At 45.9% G+C, this 13,791-nt stretch overlaps 1 protein-coding gene across 1 annotated transcript in view; it reads left to right on the top strand.

Annotated features, from left to right (window-relative positions):
• LOC311102467 (N-lysine methyltransferase SMYD2-A-like) overlaps window positions 1–6,529 on the top strand; it is a gene marked incomplete at its 3' end in the record, with an annotated part of 50,665 nt that extends 44,136 nt beyond the window's left edge. The window contains exons 8-12 of the mRNA XM_084143824.1: window positions 1,586–1,696; window positions 2,756–2,897; window positions 5,110–5,287; window positions 5,787–5,895; window positions 6,446–6,529. Of these exons, the coding sequence (XP_083999950.1) occupies window positions 1,586–1,696; window positions 2,756–2,897; window positions 5,110–5,287; window positions 5,787–5,895; window positions 6,446–6,529 (624 nt within the window). The remainder of the gene's footprint in view (window positions 1–1,585; window positions 1,697–2,755; window positions 2,898–5,109; window positions 5,288–5,786; window positions 5,896–6,445) is intronic.
• Window positions 6,530–13,791: the final 7,262 nt, after the last annotated feature.

Consider the following 13,791-nt stretch of genomic DNA (forward strand, 5'->3'; position numbering starts at 1 on the left):
CTAGTTTTGTCGCACCTGGACTACTGTTCAGTCGAATGGTCAGGAGCCACAAAGAGCACGGCTGGCCCTTGGATGTACACAGAGAGCTAACATTTAATAATATGCATGTCAATCTCTCCTGGCTCAAAGTGGAGGAGAGATTGACTTCATCTCTACTTGTATTTGTGAGAGGTATTGATATGTTGAAAGCACCGAGCTGTCTGTTTTTAAACGACTAGCACACAGCTCAGACACGCACACATACCCCAAAAGACATGCCACCAGAGGTCTCTTCACAGTCCCCAAGTCAATAACCGACTATGGGAGGCGCACAGTACTACATAGAGCCATGACTACATGGAACTCTATTCCACATCAGGTAACTGATGCAAGCAGTAGAATCAGATTTAAAAAACAGATACAAATACACCTTGTGGAACAGCGGGGACTGTGAAGAGACACACACAGGAACAGACACATGCATAGACACACACGACAACATATGCACTATACGCACACGTACACATGGATTTTGTGTTGTAGATACGTGGTAGGGGAGTAGGGACTCGAGAGCACCGCAGGAAGGAAGAGTAATTGGGGTCCATAATAAATACAAATACACTAAACCTGAGCCTGGAGATGAGGTGCGACCTAAACACACTTACACACTAAACAACACACACACTCACACACCATACCACACACACACTAAACCTGACCTCTAACCCTGGCCTTGTTCATATGAACCCTTCCTCTCCCCGTGGAGGTCGTATTAACCCTTCCTCTCCCCGTGGAGGTCGTATTAACCCTTCCTCTCCCCGTGGAGGTCGTATTAACCCTTCCTCTCCCCGTGGAGGTCGTATTAACCCTTCCTCTCTCCGTGGAGGTCGTATTAACCCTTCCTCTCCCCGTGGAGGTCGTATTAACCCTTCCTCTCCCCGTGGAGGTCGTATTAACCCTTCCTCTCCCCGTGGAGGTCGTATTAACCCTTCCTCTCCCCGTGGAGGTCGTATTAACCCTTCCTCTCCCCGTGGAGGTCGTATTAACCCTTCCTCTCCCCGTGGAGGTCGTATTAACCCTTCCTCTCCCCGTGGAGGTCGTATTAACCCTTCCTCTCCCCGTGGAGGTCGTATTAACCCTTCCTCTCCCCGTGGAGGTCGTATTAACCCTTCCTCTCCCCGTGGAGGTCGTATTAACCCTTCCTCTCCCCGTGGAGGTCGTATTAACCCTTCCTCTCCCCGTGGAGGTCGTATTAACCCTTCCTCTCCCCGTGGAGGTCGTATTAACCCTTCCTCTCCCCGTGGAGGTCGTATTAACCCTTCCTCTCTCCGTGGAGGTCGTATTAACCCTTCCTCTCTCCGTGGAGGTCGTATTAACCCTTCCTCTCCCCGTGGAGGTCGTATTAACCCTTCCTCTCCCCGTGGAGGTCGTATTAACCCTTCCTCTCCCCGTGGAGGTCGTATTAACCCTTCCTCTCCCCGTGGAGGTCGTATTAACCCTTCCTCTCTCCGTGGAGGTCGTATTAACCCTTCCTCTCCCCGTGGAGGTCGTATTAACCCTTCCTCTCCCCGTGGAGGTCGTATTAACCCTTCCTCTCTCTGTGTAGATCTTCAACAGTTACATTGACCTGCTCTACCCGACGGACGACAGGAACGAGAGACTGAGAGATTCTTACTTCTTTACCTGCGTGTGTGATGAGTGTGCCACCCGGTCTAAGGTACAGTACAATAACCTGATAACTACAGACGTACAAACCAGACCAAAATAGGTCAGTGTAACTAGCACATAGCCTATGAAAACCCTATTAATACCAGTACAACTACTACCAATACTACTGATGTCACTAACACTTCTATTTCACAACCATAACTAGGTTCACAGGAACAGGGTTGGAGAGCCCTGGTGTAAACCTACAGGAGGGTAGCTCTCCAGGAACAGGGTTGGAGAGCCCTGGTGTAAACCTACAGGAGGGTAGCTCTCCAGGAACAGGGTTGGAGAGGCCTGGTGTAAACCTACAGGAGGGTAGCTCTCCAGGAACAGGGTTGGAGAGCCCTGGTGTAAACCTACAGGAGGGTAGCTCTCCAGGAACAGGGTTGGAGAGGCCTGGTGTAAACCTACAGGAGGGTAGCTCTCCAGGAACAGGGTTGGAGAGCCCTGGTGTAAACCTACAGGAGGGTAGCTCTCCAGGAACAGGGTTGGAGAGCCCTGGTGTAAACCTACAGGAGGGTAGCTCTCCAGGAACAGGGTTGGAGAGCCCTGGTGTAAACCTACAGGAGGGTAGCTCTCCAGGAACAGGGTTGGAGAGGCCTGGTGTAAACCTACAGGAGGGTAGCTCTCCAGGAACAGGGTTGGAGAGGCCTGGTGTAAACCTACAGGAGGGTAGCTCTCCAGGAACAGGGTTGGAGAGCCCTGGTGTAAACCTACAGGAGGGTAGCTCTCCAGGAACAGGGCTAACTTCCAGGACTAGACAACTCCTCAAACTGGGTGGGTTACACACTGTGACTGCAGTAAAGGCGTGGGACGCACTGCAGTAACGAAGACTGCAGCACTCTGTTATTGGTCTGAGTGTGTCCTCATTGTGTGCAAACTAGAATACATGCATTCCCCTCTGGAGCCATTCTAGCCCTGTTTTACCCCAAACCCTCATTTTTTTCTCTCTCTCTCTCCTTCCTTTCTCTCTCTCTCCCCTTCCTTTCTCTCGCTCTCTCCTTCCTTTCTCTCTCTCCCCTTCCTTTCTCTCTCTCCCCTTTCTTTCTCTCTCTGCCCCTCTTTTTAGGATGGCGCTAAGATGGAGCTTCATAAGATGAACTCTCCCCCACAGCCAGAGGAGGTTCGAAAGATGGTTCACTACGCCAGGAATGTTATTGAAGAGTTCCGTAGGGCCAAGCACTACAAGAATATCCTTTCCTTTCTCTACTGTACACCTCTTCGTTTCTATACCTTCCCTACTGTACACCTCTTCGTTTCTATACCTTCTCTACTGTACACCTCTTCGTTTCTATACCTTCTCTACTGTACACCTCTTCGTTTCTATACCTTCCCTACTGTACACCTCTTCGTTTCTATACCTTCCCTACTGTACACCTCTTCGTTTCTATACCTTCCCTACTGAACACCTCTTCGTTTCTATACCTTCTCTACTGTACACCTCTTCGTTTCTATACCTTCTCTACTGTACACCTCTTCGTTTCTATACCTTCCCTACTGTACACCTCTTCGTTTCTATACCTTCCCTACTGTACACCTCTTCGTTTCTATACCTTCCCTACTGTACACCTCTTCGTTTCTATACCTTCCCTACTGAACACCTCTTCGTTTCTATACCTTCCCTACTGAACACCTCTTCGTTTCTATACCTTCCCTACTGTACACCTCTTCGTTTCTATACCTTCCCTACTGTACACCTCTTCGTTTCTATACCTTCTCTACTGTTGTACACCTCTTCGTTTCTATACCTTCCCTACTGTACACCTCTTCGTTTATATACTTTCCCTACTGAACACCTCTTCGTTTCTATACCTTCCCTACTGTTGTACACCTCTTCGTTTCTATACCTTCTCTACTATTGTACACCTCTTCGTTTCTATACCTTCCCTACTGTTGTACACCTCTTCGTTTCTATACCTTCTCTACTGTACACCTCTTCGTTTCCACATATCCTTTGCTCTCTCCATCCCCACTCTCACTTTATCTACCTCCTTCTCTTTCTCTACTTTCTTTCCTCTGTCCCTCTCACCTTCTCCCCCTCAAATCAAATCAGTTTATTTGTCACGTGAACAATATAGTGGGTGGAAATGGTACAGTGATTAATTGGCGCTCTTCCTCAACAGCACAACATAAAGGAAAGTAGCAAAGCTAATCAATAAGACAAGTCGATTTATAAAAAATAAAAAAAAGAGTACAACAATCGGTAAAAATAACAAAAGTTTACCCTTTAAATATAACTCTGGAAGAGTAATTTTATCTGTGCTCTTTTGGCTGGTCCCACTTTAGTGCCTGGATACAGTGTGGGAGGGGGAGGTTTGATTGACAGTGGGGCGTGTGCTGCGCTGTAGAAATGTCAGGTATTCAGTTCCTGTGCTGTATGTGACCCGTGTAGAGCAGTAGGTACAGTGCCACTACACTCAGCAACCTTATGAATGGACCTTCAATAGCTTCTCAAGACTAGAAGCAATCTGCCCTTTTACCCACAAATCACTCCTGCAAGGCCAATGTTATGAACGTTCCGTTTGTCCCCCCTTAATACCCAAACTGTGAGCTCATTGGACTGGCGTAAGTAGTATTGAGTCCTTAGCACTCTAGCACCCCCTAGTGATCTATGTGTTGTATTAAGTCCTTAGCACTCTAGCACCCCCTAGTGATCTATGTGTTGTATTAAGTCCTTAGCACTCTAGCACCCCCTAGTGATCTATGTGTTGTATTGAGTCCTTAGCCCTCTATTACCCCCTAGTGATCTATGTGTTGTATTGAGTCCTTAGCCCTCTATTACCCCCTAGTGATCTATGTGTTGTATTGAGTCCTTAGCCCTCTATTACCCCCTAGTGATCTATGTGTTGTATTAAGTCCTTAGCCCTCTATTACCCCCTAGTGATCTATGTGTTGTATTAAGTCCTTAGCACTCTAGCACCCCCTAGTGATCTATGTGTTGTATTGAGTCCTTAGCCCTCTAGCACCCCCTAGTGATCTATGTGTTGTATTAAGTCCTTAACCCTCTAGCACCCCCTAGTGATCTATGTGTTGTATTAAGTCCTTAACCCTCTAGCACCCCCTAGTGATCTATGTGTTGTATTAAGTCCTTAACCCTCTAGCACCCCCTAGTGATCTATGTGTTGTATTGAGTCCTTAACCCTCTAGCACCCCCTAGTGATCTATGTGTTGTATTAAGTCCTTAGCCCTCTAGCACCCCCTAGTGATCTATGTGTTGTATTAAGTCCTTAACCCTCTAGCACCCCCTAGTGATCTATGGGTTGTATTAAGTCCTTAGCACTCTAGCACCCCCTAGTGATCTATGTGTTGTATTAAGTCCTTAGCACTCTAGCACCCCCTAGTGATCTATGTGTTGTATTAAGTCCTTAACCCTCTAGCACCCCCTAGTGATCTATGTGTTGTATTAAGTCCTTAACCCTCTAGCACCCCCTAGTGAGCTGCTGGAGATCTGCGAGTTGAGCCAGGAGAAGATGGGCTCTATATTCGCAGACACTAACGTGTACATGCTGCATATGATGTACCAGGCCATGGGAGTGTGTCTGTACATGCAGGACTGGGACGGAGCCATGAGCTACGGAGAGAAGATCATTCAACCATACAGGTGACCACAACATACAGCAGACGCTTTTATTCAAAGCTACTTAGTCATGTGTACAAGTAACGCTCCCTTTGAGTGAAGGAACGCTCCCTTTGAGTGAAGGAACGCTCCCTTTGAGTAAAGGAACGCTCCCTTTGAGTAAAGGAACGCTCCCTTTGAGTAAAGGAACGCTCCCTTTGAGTGAAGGAACGCTCCCTTTGAGTGAAGGAACGCTCCCTTTGAGTAAAGGAACGCTCCCTTTGAGTGAAGGAACGCTCCCTTTGAGTGAAGGAAAGCTCCCTTTGAGTGAAGGAACGCTCCCTTTGAGTGAAGGAAAGCTCCCTTTGAGTGAAGGAACGCTCCCTTTGAGTGAAGGAAAGCTCCCTTTGAGTGAAGGAACGCTCCCTTTTACTTTCGATACATTCTTCCTCAGGTGGGTAAACGTGCACCCAAAATAAAAGTGCGTAAACGCCATTTACATTCCACTACACCACTGATTCTTTAATCTCTCCTGTGTGTCCAGTATCCACTACCCAGCCTATTCTCTGAACGTGGCATCCATGTACCTGAAACTGGGCCGACTATACCTGGGACTGGAGAGGAAGAACCAGGGAGTCAAGGCGTTAAAGAAGGTAACGCCTCATCATTCACCAGGGTATTCAGGAAGTACACTGACATTCCAATTCTCTATAATGCTTTTCAATGAGGACAATTTTTGGAATTGGAATTTGGTTTACTTTCTGAATTGAAATGGAATTGACTCCAACCCTGTCGCGTGCGCACACACACACACACACACACACACACACACACCTTCAGTTATTCTTGGTTCAACCTGGGCCTTAATCAATTGAATCAGGTGTGTTACTGCAGAGATGGAATAAAACCCTGCAAACCCTGTAGCTCTCTGGCAGAGTCAGAGATCCCTGATCTAGAGTTCCCACTAGATGTCCAAGCTGCAAAGTCAAAATTGGCTAAATCGTAGAAATGTATGAAAACAAAAACATTATTTTAAAGATTAGGCATAAGCTTATCAGTGTGGTTAAGGTTAGGTTTAAAATCAGATGTAAAAAAATATATAATTTTTTGAAATGGGCAGGGTTTATGTCTTTGCAACCTGGCCAGATAGTGACGACCAACAAACGTTGATGGGTAACGTGTCACTTCCTGTTTCCTGTCCAGGCGATCGCCATCATGGAAGTGGCTCATGGGAAGGATCACCACTACGTAACAGAGGTCAAACAAGAGGTGGAGGAGCTGAAGTAAGGAGGAGGAGGTGAAGAAGAGGAAGGAGTGAGGAGGAGTGAGGAAGAAGGAGTGAGGAGGTGGAGGAGTGAGGTGGAGGTGGAGGAGTGAGGAAGAAGGAGTGAGGTGGAGGAGTGAGGAGGTGGAGGAGCTGAAGTAAGGAGGAGGAGGTGAAGAAGAGGAAGGAGTGAGGAGGAGTGAGGAAGAAGGAGTGAGGAGGTGGAGGAGTGAGGTGGAGGTGGAGGAGTGAGGAAGAAGGAGTGAGGTGGAGGAGTGAGGAGGTGGAGGAGCTGAAGTAAGGAGGAGGAGGTGAAGAAGGTGAAGAAGAGGAAGGAGTGAGGAGGTGGAGTGAGGAAGAAGGAGTGAGGTGGTGGAGGAGTGAGGAGGTGGTGGAGGAGTGAGGAGGAGGAGGAGGAGGTGGAGGAGTGAGGAGGGCGAGAGCAAAGGGCTTCTCCAAACCCTGGGTCAAAAAAATATATATATACAAACTAAACAGCTGCACGGTATGCATCCTATATCTCTGTTTTTACATGTATCTCTCTCTCTCTCTCTCTCTCTCTCCATCTCCCTCTCCGTCTCTCTCTCCATCTCCCTCTCCGTCTCTCTCTCCATCTCCCTCTCCGTCTCTCTCTCCATCTCCCTCTCCGTCTCTCTCTCCATCTCCCTCTCCGTCTCTCTCTCCATCTCCCTCTCCGTCTCTCTCTCCATCTCCTTCCTCCGTCTCTCTCTCCATCTCCCTCTCCGTCTCTCTCTCTCCATCTCCCTCTCCGTCTCTCTCTCCATCTCCCTCTCCGTCTCTCTCTCCATCTCCCTCCTCCGTCTCTCTCTCCATCTCCCTCCTCCGTCTCTCTCTCCATCTCCCTCCTCCGTCTCTCTCTCCATCTCCCTCTCCGTCTCTCTCTCCATCTCCCTCCTCCGTCTCTCTCTCCATCTCCCTCCTCCGTCTCTCTCTCCATCTCCCTCCTCCGTCTCTCTCTCCATCTCCCTCTCCGTCTCTCTCTCCATCTCCCTCCTCCGTCTCTCTCTCCATCTCCCTCTCCGTCTCTCTCTCCATCTCCCTCCTCCGTCTCTCTCTCCATCTCCCTCTCCGTCTCTCTCTCCATCTCCCTCCTCCGTCTCTCTCTCTCTCCATCTCCCTCCTCCGTCTCTCTCTCTCTCCATCTCCCTCCTCCGTCTCTCTCTCTCTCCATCTCCCTCCTCCGTCTCTCTCTCTCTCCATCTCCCTCCTCCGTCTCTCTCTCTCTCCATCTCCCTCCTCCGTCTCTCTCTCCATCTCCCTCCTCCGTCTCTCTCTCCATCTCCCTCCTCCGTCTCTCTCTCCATCTCCCTCCTCCGTCTCTCTCTCCATCTCCCTCTCCGTCTCTCTCTCCATCTCCCTCCTCCGTCTCTCTCTCCATCTCCCTCTCCGTCTCTGTTGTTTAACTCAGTGATGTCAAATCAGGTTTTTTGTGTCATACAGGCAGGCACTTAACCAGTCAGTGAAAAGAGACAATGTGGCACCAGTATTTCTGTTCATCGGTTGTTTTTGCTGAACTGGCTGCTTCATGCACTGTGAGGTCTTAGACAGTACACGATGAGGGTATTTTGATGTACTGGGTAGCAGTATTGCTGTAACTGGCAATGACAGTTGTAGTTTTTAGTATCTGCCTCAACTGTTATGAAAAGAGAACTCGTGAATTTACAAATCATGTTTGTATTAACCGATGACGGGTTTCTCTCCTCTCATGCAAGGTAGCAAAGTGAGAGAACAATGCAAAAATATAAATAATAATTGTTATGAGTATGTCCAGACTTAAATCATTTGCGTTTGTCTTACAGCACAGACCTTGTTGAACAACTTTTGTCCTTTTGCCTGTTTTATGAAATCAGAAGTGTTGCATGTTTTCTCTCTCATATAGTATCTTTGTACCGACCTGAAGGGAAGCAGGGTCGGCATCAATTCCATTTCAATTCTGAAAGTAAACTAAATTCCAAATGTTTCTCATTGGTCGAGAATTGAAATGTCAGCGTACTTCCTGAATTGACTGGAGTCGATATGGAATTGGGCCCAACCCTGAAGGGAAGTAATTTTCCACGTTGTTGATTCAATGTCATCACATAGATTTTTTTTTTTGTGTTGTTGTTGAAATTACGTGGAAACAACGTTGATTAGCCAGTTTGTGCCTAGTAAGATAACTGTAACCCCCAATCTTAACCTTACCCATTAGGGGAATGAAAACATACCTGGCCCTGGATCACTGGTTGGGGCAGCGTTTCCCAAACTCTGTCCTGGGGTCCCCAAGGGGTACACGTTTTGGTTTTTGCCCTAGCACTACAGCCAATTTTTCAAATAATCAACACATTGTCAAGCTTTGCTTATTTGAGTCAGCTGTGTAGTGCTTTGTAGCTCAGTTGGTAGAGCATGGCGCTTGTAACGCCAGGGTAGTGGGTTCGATTCCCGGGACCACTCGTACATAAAATGTATGCATGCATGGATAAAAGCAGCTGCTAAATGGCATATATTAGTGCTAGGACAAAAAACCAAAACGTGCAGCCCTTGGGGTCCCCAGAACTGAGTTTAGAAAACGCTGGTTTAGAGACAACTGCTGCTTACTTCCCCTCTCTTCTGTGGTAAATGTTGTTTCAATGTTCGTTTGGTTCGAGTGTGTTGGACATCAGGCATGGACTACCCAAATAAATATGTTTTGTTTATTCACTTGGGGGTGTGTGGTCTACAAACTTTAAAATGTGAAAACTCATTTTATTCAGTTTGATCTGTTTATTAATTTTATGAGGATACTCAGATGAACCAAAAAAAAAGGAAGAAGCCAGGTACTTTCTGGGGAAATGGAAGCAGAAGTTGCACACCTCACACACTGGTCGAGTTCCTACCCGACTAGATGTGCAGGCGTTGTATTGCATCAACCTGCCACATCATCGACTGTGCAGTCAGGCGTCAGATGGCTATATCGTGATGTGGTTAGTATATTTTGTTAAATACCTATCCAGGCGTTGTAAAATGTGGTTGCAATCTAGTCGGGAAGGAATTCAACCATTCTGTTGGAGGAGGGTGGACTGGCGAGACGTGTTTCAGGGTGATGACTCTCCTCTGTTCTCTACGGGTCTGTGTCTTCACCCCTTCACCTGTCGTATAAATATTTGACTCAAAAGTAGTCAACTCAAAAATATCTCTCGAGAGACTGGAGCTTGTGAATCCAGAAATTAGACGTTATTATTTGCGTAACAAAGCCGAGCCACTCCAGGGAACGGCTGTCTCTCTTTTGGCTCAGAGATCTCTTTTATACACACACAAATGCACAGTCGTGTATACATAGCTTACAAAGCTACTCCCCTTAAGATCACTGATTTAACATCTTTAACTGCCACGCCACTATTATCTTTGAAAATTCCAACAACACATGTTGTTTACTCCAAACGGCCATGGGCACTCTTGCCTCTTTCCCTTTATCTCATTATATTGGTGGCGTGGCTCAGACACTTTAAAAAATAATATACATACATTCATTAAAGCATGTTTACACACTGTATTGGCTATATGCCTTATTTAGACATGCATCTGGACTTATAAAATGCCAATCATGTTTACTATATTTTTATCTTTGACATTTCCCAACATTTTCTTTAATGATACATAAAATATTACCATACACCCCGTGTGATTCCGCCGCCCTCTGCTCGCCCCATCAGTGGACACTGGTATAGCATGGCGCTTGCAACGCCAGGGTTGTGGGTTCGATTTCCACGGGGGACCAGTACAGAGGGGGGAAAAAGTATGAACATTTATGCACTCACTACTGTAAATCTATCTGGATAAGAATGTCTGCTAAATGACTCACTACTGTAAATCTATCTGGATAAGAGCGTCTGCTAAATGACTCGAATGTAAGATGACACAAAGGGCACGTTCCTCTGCCCAGGTGTTGCTGATGCATGCCAGATCTTACAACGCCTGGATAGGTATTTCAAGTATCAGCTAACCACGTGTTATAGCAATTTGATAGTCGATGACGTGTTACGCAAGCATTGGTTGTTGCGACGCCTTAGCTGCGGAACACACCCAAACTCTACACACACAGCTGTGTTTCTTTGCTCAGTCGCAGTTGCCCCTCCCTCGCATTCCTGCCCCTCCCTCGCATTCCTGCCCCTCCCTCGCATTCCTGCCCCTCCCTCGCATTCCTGCCCCTCCCTCGCATTCCTGCCTCACCTGGGACAGCTTTAGAGATTCCTGTTTTTCTACAGTCAAAAGACTACAATAGCCACAAGGCTGTTGACAAGCGAGGCAACCAAGACTACAATAGTCTGTTGTTTTAACATAGAAGTCAACCTATTTCCTGTGGTTTCGAAATGATTAAAAGGTCAACTGCTCCTAAAAAGCAATTTCTCGTTTTGAAAACGGCCTATGTGGCATCTACGAGTCAAACATTTTATTCTATTCAAAACTGACTACAAAGTGTAAATAGGATAATTTGGTCATAAAGTCAGTGTTGTCCAAAACTGAGATTTTTCGAGATGATAGGAAGAAAATGTATGTCACGGAATGAAGGGTAGCGTATGGGTTGGGTTTATTTCAATCCTGCCCACAGCTGGCAGCACCCAAGTAATCATCAATTCAGAGCGTAACTGCAATGACATGTGATGTCCCTATAGGGCCAGTTAGGGACCATCAGTAAATTACACAATGCACTGTATATGGGACAATATTAAAAAATGTCAATAGCTCCAAATTTCAATTACTTAAAAACCTCAAGCAAACTATACATTTGTAGAAATTCATATACAAATATTGAAAGCATTTAATGACAACTAAAAGATTGTCCTATTTACATTGTGTAATTTATTGACGGTCCCTAACTAGCCTGTCCTGAACTACATATTTCCCCAAAACATTCTTGAACAGTCTTTGGGGTATGTTTTCTCCCGTTTGGTGGGTGTGGCCAGGTGTGGCTTGGAGCAATGATAGGTTTATTTTTTAAATTTCTACTTCAAATGGAGCAGACTTTGTTAACGTGTATTAAATAATTCAAATAAATTGACTCACCCACATAAGTATACCTGGATGCACATGTATCGACATGGTTTTCTTTGTTTGGGCTAATGGCTATGGCTAATTGCTTCTACCTGAGCGCATGGCACGTGGTAATTGTCTGCAATTCCCAGTATAGATGGTGATAATTATCATGAATTCCCGCTGAACATTCCTTTGATCTTTGAGCAGAATTGCTGCGTGAGCCTGGCGGGGGAGAGGGCTGTGACCAGAGGGAGTGTACAGCTACGCCTGGAAGTGACTTTTCACAGCTGGTTAGGAGAGCATTTTAGCTAACCCTAACCCAGGGTTTTCCAAAGGGCTGTACGTTTTGGTTTTTGTCCTAGCAATACACAGCTGACTCAAATAATCAACTAATCATCAAGTGTTGATTATTTGAATCAGCTGTGTAGTGCTAGGGCAAAAAACCAAAATGTGCACCCCGTGGGGGGCCCAGGACCGAGTTTGGGAAACGCTGCCCTAACCCTTTTTCTTACCTTAACCTATGTCTCTTAACCTGCCACGTTAATTCTCCTAACCTGCTAGTAAAAAGTCCCTTCCGGTCGCAGCTGTACTCCCTCTAGGGGAGAGCAACTACAGCGCTGCGCGTTCACGGCCATTTCGCTGACCCAGGCAGCGACTGCACTTCCGTCGGCAGCGTCATTATTTTTGACAGCTGGGAAAAATAATCTGCTATGAACCCAGCGTGAACTGGCAGTAAATCACCATTGGTTTAATGCATCGCCTTGCCTGAGTACCAAATGGGCAGTAATTCACCATTGGTTTAATGCATCACATCGCCTGAGTACCAAATGGGCCGTAATTCACCATTGGTTTAATGCATCACCTCACCTGAGTACCAAATGGGCCGTAATTCACCATTGGTTTAATGCATCACCTCACCTGAGTACCAAATGGGCCGTAATTCACCATTGGTTTAATGCATCACATCGCCTGAGTACCAAATGGGCAGTAATTCACCATTGGTTTAATGCATCACCTCACCTGAGTACCAAATGGGCAGTAATTCACCATTGGTTTAATTAATCACATCACCTGAGTACCAAATGGGCAGCGGAACATGACCAGCACAATTTCAACAAACAAGACTCTACATCACATATCACCAGCAGCTGGCACTGTTTCCCATAAAGAGTGTGTGTGTGTGTGTGTGTGTGTGTGTGTGGACGTGGTTAATTATACTTAACCAGAAGTCCCCACAAGAATAGTAAACAAACTAAAATCTGACCAATTAGGGAACATTTTTTGGGGTCCCCACAAGGTAAAATTGTATTTCTAGGGGGTTTAGGGTTAAGGTTATAATTAGTGTTAGGTTTAGGTTTAGGAGCTAGGGTTAGTTTTAGGGTTAGGAGCTAGGTTTTTTAAATTTTATTTCACCTTTATTTAACCAGGTAAGCCAGTTGAGAACAAGTTCTAATTTACAACTGCGACCTGGCCAAGATAAAGCAAAGCAGTGCTGTAAAAACAACAACACAGAGTTACATATGGGATAAACAAAAACGTACAGTCAATAACACAATAGAAAATCTATATACAGTGTGTGCAAATGTAGTAAGTTATGGAGGTAAGGCAATAAATAGGCCATAGTGCAAAATAATTACAATTTAGTATTAACACTGGAATTATAGATGTGCAGAAGATGATGTGGAAATAGAGATACTGGGGTGCAAATGAGCAAAATAAATAACAATATGGGGATGAGGTAGTTGGGTGGGCTAATTACAGATGGGCTGTGTACAGGTGCAGTGATCGGTAAGCTGCTCTGACAACTGATGCTTAAAGTTAGTGAGGGAGATAAGAGTCTCCAGCTTCAGAGATTTTTGCAGTTCGTTCCAGTCATTGGCAGCAGAGAACTGGAAGGAATGGCGGCCAAAGGAGGTGTTGGCTTTGGGGATGACCAGTGAGATATACCTGCTGGAGCGCATACTACGGGTGGGTGTTGCTATGGTGACCAATGAGCTAAGATAAGGCGGGGATTTGCCTAGCAGTGATTTATAGATGACCTGGAGCCAGTGGGTTTGGCAACGAATACAGTGGGGGAAAAAAAGTATTTAGTCAGCCACCAATTGTGCAAGTTCTCCCACTTAAAAAGATGAGAGAGGCCTGTAATTTTCATCATAGGTACACGTCAACTATGACAGACAAAATGAGGGAAAAAAATCCAGAAAATCACATTGTAGGATTTTTAATGAATTTATTAGCAAATTATGGTGGAAAATAAGTATTTGGTCAATAACAA

The sequence above is a fragment of the Coregonus lavaretus genome, assembly GCF_964263955.1.
Source record: "Coregonus lavaretus genome assembly, chromosome: 27".
Lineage (NCBI taxonomy): Eukaryota > Metazoa > Chordata > Actinopteri > Salmoniformes > Salmonidae > Coregonus > Coregonus lavaretus.